Raw genomic sequence first — 6,000 nt, 5'->3', positions numbered from 1 at the left:
CTCGGGAAATCGCGGGGGGGGGGGGGGGGGAGAGCCTCGGGAAATCGCGGGGGGGGGGGAGAGCCTCGGGAAATCGCGGGGGGGGGGGGGGGGGGAGAGAGCCTCGGGAAATCGCGGGGGGGGGGGGGGGGGAGAGAGCCTCGGGAAATCGCGGGGGGGGGGGAGAGCCTCGGGAAATCGCGGGGGGGGCTGGAGAGCCTCGGGAAATCGCGGGGGGGGGGGGGGGGGGGGGGGAGAGCCTCGGGAAATCGCGGGGGTGGGGGCAAGCCTCGGGAAATCGCGGGGGGCTCGCGCCGCCCGCGCATGCGCCGCCCGCACTGACCGCGGCACCGGACCTCAGGCGCTAGGCAGGGGGAGGGGCCGGAGAGAGGGACAGAGGGGAGTGGGGGAGCGGGGGAGTGGGGCAGGGGAGGGGGTGGGCGAGGGGGGAGGGTAGGGGTGGGCGAGGGGGGAGGGTAGGTGTGGGGGAGGGGAGGGAGACAGGGGAGGGGAGGGAGGGAGAGGAGGGGAGGGGAGGGAGGGAGAGGAGGGGAGGGAGGGATAGGACAGGGAGAGGACATGATAGGGAGAGGGGGGACACACAGGGGCAGGGAGACCAAGCGCCCCAAAATTGCCCTCGCAACGCAGGGCTCCCCAGCTAGTATAATATAGATAGATAGATAGATAGATAGATGTACCTGTTTGAAGCCAGCATCTGCTTAGAGTGAAATGGAGTTGACGGGTCCAAACAATACTGCAAGTCTCTGGACAAATTGCCAGTTAAATTTTAATGTTAGCAAAAATAGGACAGTGGTCTCTGCTAATATTTGGAAGATTAAAAATTTGAGAGACTTCACTGTACACTAGAAGTAGTTATACTGCAAACCTAAAGCATTGTGACTACCTTCTGCAGATGGTTTCACATTACTTGTATAACTTCAATTTGACTGACTTCACACATAAATTACTCTACACTTTTTGTATTGTAGCAAAGCCAAAGCCTCTTTGTATCAAAGCAAATTCTGTTGTGTAACCAACCTATTGAAATCCAGCTTTTATCCGTAGCCCTTCTGATATCATTTCGGTTCTCGCAAGTATTGAGCTTAGTATCAATTCCAAACAAATTCATCTTAAGACGTTACTTGTACTCACTATTTATTTAGCCTTTATTCAAACATTTCAAATCAAAGTTCTTGAAATTGCCCCATGTCTGTTTAACATATAAATGCTTAATGTGCTCATATAACTTTCTATTGATCACTGCTTTAACGAGGTTGGATCTTTGTTAAAATAGTGGAAAAGAAATGCATTAAGTGTTTATATAGATTAATATCCACACATTGTAATTTCAGGGAAAAGTTTGTTGTTTGTAAACTTATTGGTAATTTTTATATTTTGATAAGGAATTTTGATGGTGAGATTCCCCTTTATGGTAATCAAGATTATGATCAAGATTATTTATAGTGTAATGGAAACTAGGAAGCAACATGTTAACAAAACTAGTAACATACAAGCTGACCTGAACCGTGAACTCGGTTTCTCTCTTCACAGATTCTACCTGACCTGCTGACTGTTTCCAGAATTTTCTATTTTTAAAGTAGCATACAAAGTTTGGTTCAGATGTTGGAGAAATTATGTTGTAAATCAAGATATTAAATGAATTTGTTCCTTTCATTTATTGACAGTTCAGAGTCAGTCCTCACAAATGACTTATTTTTGGTTTTGAGACCAATCATTACAAAAAAAAAGGGCTTGGTCAGTTTAAATTACCATCCTTTTCATGAGATGAAGTCATTGAGCATTTCATACTCATCGACTGTTGCATTTGAAATAGGAGTTGAAGTTACTCTGTAGCTGACCACCTCCCTAATTGATGCAGAAGGCTGGTGCTCTTACAAAATGAAAAGTTGAATAAATATTGCATTCTTTAAGCGCCCAAAATTGACTAGAAGGGCTATCTAAAGATTGCATTAAATTATTTTTAAGTGATAAGTACAAACTAGTGCACATTCTAATTGTATATCATATTTATGTAGTTTGGATCTTGTAGTCAGAATGTAGTATTGATCTCACCCTACAGAGCGACTGATAAGTCTTAAGTATGTATTCTATTGGACCTATCAAACTCAGGTTATACGTAATCAATATTATAAATGTAGTCATTCAAAACAGAGAAATCCTCCCAGAGTCCGAGCAAACATTTATCCCTCAATCAATTGTACCAGAACAGATTAAATGGCCTCAGCCAAAACTCTGCTGCCAGTATTCCAGCTCGCCCCAAGTCCCATGCGCCCATCACCCCTGTGATTGCTAATCTACATTGGCTCCTGGTCCATCAATGCCTCAATTAAAAAATTCTCATCCTCATGTTCAAATCCTCCATCGCCTCACTCTTCCTTATCTGTAACCTCCTTCAGTCCTAGAACATCTGAGAACTCTGCGTTCTTCCAACTTTTACCTCTTAGTATCATAGGATCGTACAGCACAGAAAGTGGCAATTTAGCCCATCGTGTCTGTGCCAACTCTTTGAAGAGTCGTCCAATAAATCTCTCTCCCCTGCTCTTTCTGCATAATGCTGCAAATATCTCCTTTACGCATTGATCCAATTCACCTTTGAAAGTTCCTGTTGAATCTTCCTACACCATGCTTTCAAGCAGTGCATTCCTTGTGCATCCCCCACTTCCTTCAGCCCACCATCAATGTTCCAGCTAATTTTTTTTGTGTGCTCAGTCCCTTGAAATTACTGCGTATGCACGCTTTTTGCCATTAGAATGCTGTTGAGCCGGTTGTGTGGGACCTGCAGATCGCTGTGCAGCTTAAAGTGAATATTGCCCACCATTGGCTGCCATGCCTTCAGCTGTCCAGGCCCTTAGCTCTGGCATTTCCTCCCTCAACCTCTTCACCTCTCTACTTCTCTTTCCTCCTTTTAAGACACTCCTTAAAACCTACACCTTTGACCAAGCATTTCGTCACCTGTCCTAATATCTCCTTCTTTGGCTTGGCATCAATTTGTATCTGATTATGCTCCTGTAAAGGGCCTTGGGACATTTTACTACATTTAAGGCATTGTATAAATGCAAGTTTTTGTTGTTTTATCTTGTTTCTATTTTGTGGGACCTTGGTGTATGTAAATTGGCTGCTGTGTTTGTCTACATAACAATAGTGGCTACACTTCATTGTCTGTGAATTTCTCCGGAATTTCCTAAGGACATGAATGAAAGGCAGTATATAAATGCAAGTTCTTTTTTTCTTTTTCTCTTTTTACTTTCCTTTCTTTTCTATCCTTTCCTTCTTTCTAAATGTGACTCATTTAAAACATTTTCCACTAAGTGTATCTGTAATGTTTGTTATTTGAAAGTACCTTATATTTCTTATTAAATTGATGCTGGATGTTTTGAATGTTGATATAATACCACAGCTATATGCATAATTAGTGAACATATTTAATTAGCCTTTCAGTTTTACCCCATATTGAAAACCAACCTAGTACACGTGATTCGGTGAGTCTATATCTTCCATGTTACCATTGCATTCTTCTAGCTTATTTTTCCAATTTGTTACTACATAAGTGACAAGAAACAATGAATGAGAGTTTTATTAAAGAAGTACAACAGATATGAAACACCAAACAGATGTGATGCAAGATGCAAAAACACCTGGTGAGGTCACTGAATCTTGCGTGCACGATGAGTCTTTCTAAAGAGAGAAAGCATCAAAGCAATTCCTCCCAACCCCAAACATTAGAAACTGCTCAAGAGCTTTGTCAAAAAGATAGTTAGAATTGTATTTTAATGGGGATGATTCTTAAAGTTTACAATCATAAAAACATAGACATTTAAGACTGAATTTTATTCTTATAAAATAATTTACAGATTTCCTATGTCCTATATTGCATGTACGATTAACAGGGCAGCTAGTTTAAGCGGCTTGGATGATGAAATAATTTAGATGCAGTTCATGCAGTGTAGAGCTCAAAAAGCTGACAGTACTTGAGTGTTCTCCTGCCACTGTGGACCATTCGTATTCAATGTCAAGTGTGACAAAGGACTTGTGGTCATGCAACTGCAAAGGCCAGGTGCCATCTGCGTGCATCGGGCTCAGTCTCTTCAAATAACCACTGAATTATGTAAACATAAATATACAAGTTGATATCTTTCGAAATAGTACAAATACATGTTGCAACATCTCAGCTGTATAAGTAGTCAGTCTGTATATTTTCATCTAGTGAAATAATGTTCATAGTTCAATAAAGTTTTGAGTCTATACATGGAGTCACTAACAAGACCTCCTTGTTTTGACCAGTTTGCTCTGATACTTGACAGAGTGTCCTCCATGTCCTATGACATAAACATCCAGCAGGTACGCTTTGCCTGGCTGTAGTCCTCTGATTGTCTCTGTAGTCACTGCTTTCTGTAGGATATGACTATGGAAATATTTGCAGGCCACCTTCTCGGATTTCTTTCTAGTGTCCGGTCCAATACATTGGTTCTGCTCTCTTTTCTTCTGCTCTTCGCTGTAGTTATTCTCCACAAACTTTTTATAAACACAGAACTTGTTTCGCTCCTGTGTGCCCAGCCATGCCACTGTGACTGAGGAGCATGTACGGAGCTTGTCAAAGACTTTTATGCGTGTGTCTTCTGGTACAGATGGGAAGGGTTGCTTGTTTGGCCTGTTGGTGGCTAGGATCTTCAGCATGGATGCACCTTTCTTACTCCCTTTCAGCCTGATGAGGTACTTAGCCTTTGGTTTTCCTCTGAGCTGGAAGTGGCGTACACCTTCCATATTCTGTGAAAGCAGCAGCTTCCCATCTCTCCTGACCTGGATTTGGACTGCGTCCAGACATGAGTGAACATAAAGCATCACCTTCTGGTGGGAGGAGACTGGAGAAAACCTCAGGAACTTGACACCTTTTCGTTTAATAAATACATCAGTCACTTTCCCGTCCTTCAGTTCCATTGTCTTCTGCTTAGCCTCTTCCTTGGTTTTTGCAAAGGTTCCCACATAGGCAGTGCTCATATTCGAGTTGGTGTTAACTGCAAAAATGTCAAAATAGTACTGTGTGTCTGGTTTCAGGTCTGACACAGTGAAAATGTTTTTGTTTCCAATGCAGATCTGCTGAAGGTCCACCTTCCGTGCTCCACCCATATGCCGTGACATCCGTGTGGTGACTGCTTTGGCCATGGCCATTCGTTCTCTGCCGGGGCCACTGTCTGAAGTAAAGCCAAAGTAGGCAAAATCGAAAGGACTGAAATCTAATCCAGGCTTGGGAGCTGTCATAAAGGCATCATCAGCATTTAGTTTTGCTTCCACTGCACAAAGACTTTTGAAGTTATGCTCCTTATTAATGATCACGCAATATTGGATGGGTTGCCTCAGTTGTGAAATGGTAGGACTAGGTTTCCAGGTTAAAGTGACAGTTGTACGTCCAAGAGCGGTCACATCCACACGTGGGTCATAGGGGAGCTCAGGATAAGGCTGATCTGATTCAGGAGTGGTAGTTGCGTAAACCTTGAAATTTGTATCTTTTTCTGTTGAAATCAGTTCCAAACGGTACAAACCAGAGGGTGAATTGGAAGCTAAGTATGATTCAACATCATTACCTTTGTAAGAGTACAGGTCAGTGCCTAGTTCATTCAGTACTTGCTGTTTTTGCTTCTGCTGGTCCAGTGGTTCTGGTTCTCCTGGGAAGATAAAGATTAAGTTAATGTAAACTTGGTAGTAACTCTTGTTCCATAACAATATATCTATAATCTCAGCACTGGCTAGACTCTGGAACAGTACCCATGGATTGGCGGGTAGCTAATGTTACCCCACTATTTAAAAAAGGTGGTAGAGAGAAAACGGGGAATTACAGACCGGAAAGCCTGACATCGGTAGTGGGGAAAATGCTAGAGTCCATTATAAAATATGTAATAGCAGAGCACTTGGAAAACAGTGACCGGATCGGACAAAGTCAACATCGATTTACAAAGGGTAAATCATGCTTGACTAATCTACTGGAATTTTTTGAGGATGTAACTG

General features: G+C 42.7%; 1 protein-coding gene across 5 annotated transcripts in view; it reads right to left on the bottom strand.

Annotated features, from left to right (window-relative positions):
* Positions 1 to 3,749: 3,749 nt before the first annotated feature.
* ndnf (neuron-derived neurotrophic factor) overlaps positions 3,750 to 6,000 on the bottom strand; it is a 74,116-nt gene continuing 71,865 nt past the window's right edge. For all 5 annotated transcript variants that reach the window (XM_085963072.1, XM_085963092.1, XM_085963077.1 and 2 more), the window contains one exon: positions 3,750 to 5,660. In XM_085963072.1, the coding sequence (XP_085819198.1) occupies positions 4,255 to 5,660 (1,406 nt within the window). In that variant the 3' untranslated portion in view covers positions 3,750 to 4,254. The remainder of the gene's footprint in view (positions 5,661 to 6,000) is intronic.

The sequence above is a fragment of the Somniosus microcephalus genome, chromosome 2 (assembly GCF_052327205.1).
Source record: "Somniosus microcephalus isolate GS21.2 chromosome 2, FLI_Smic_1.0, whole genome shotgun sequence".
NCBI lineage: Eukaryota > Metazoa > Chordata > Chondrichthyes > Squaliformes > Somniosidae > Somniosus > Somniosus microcephalus.
Note: the sequence above shows the minus strand (reverse complement) of the source record. Positions and strands in the feature narration are given on the sequence as shown.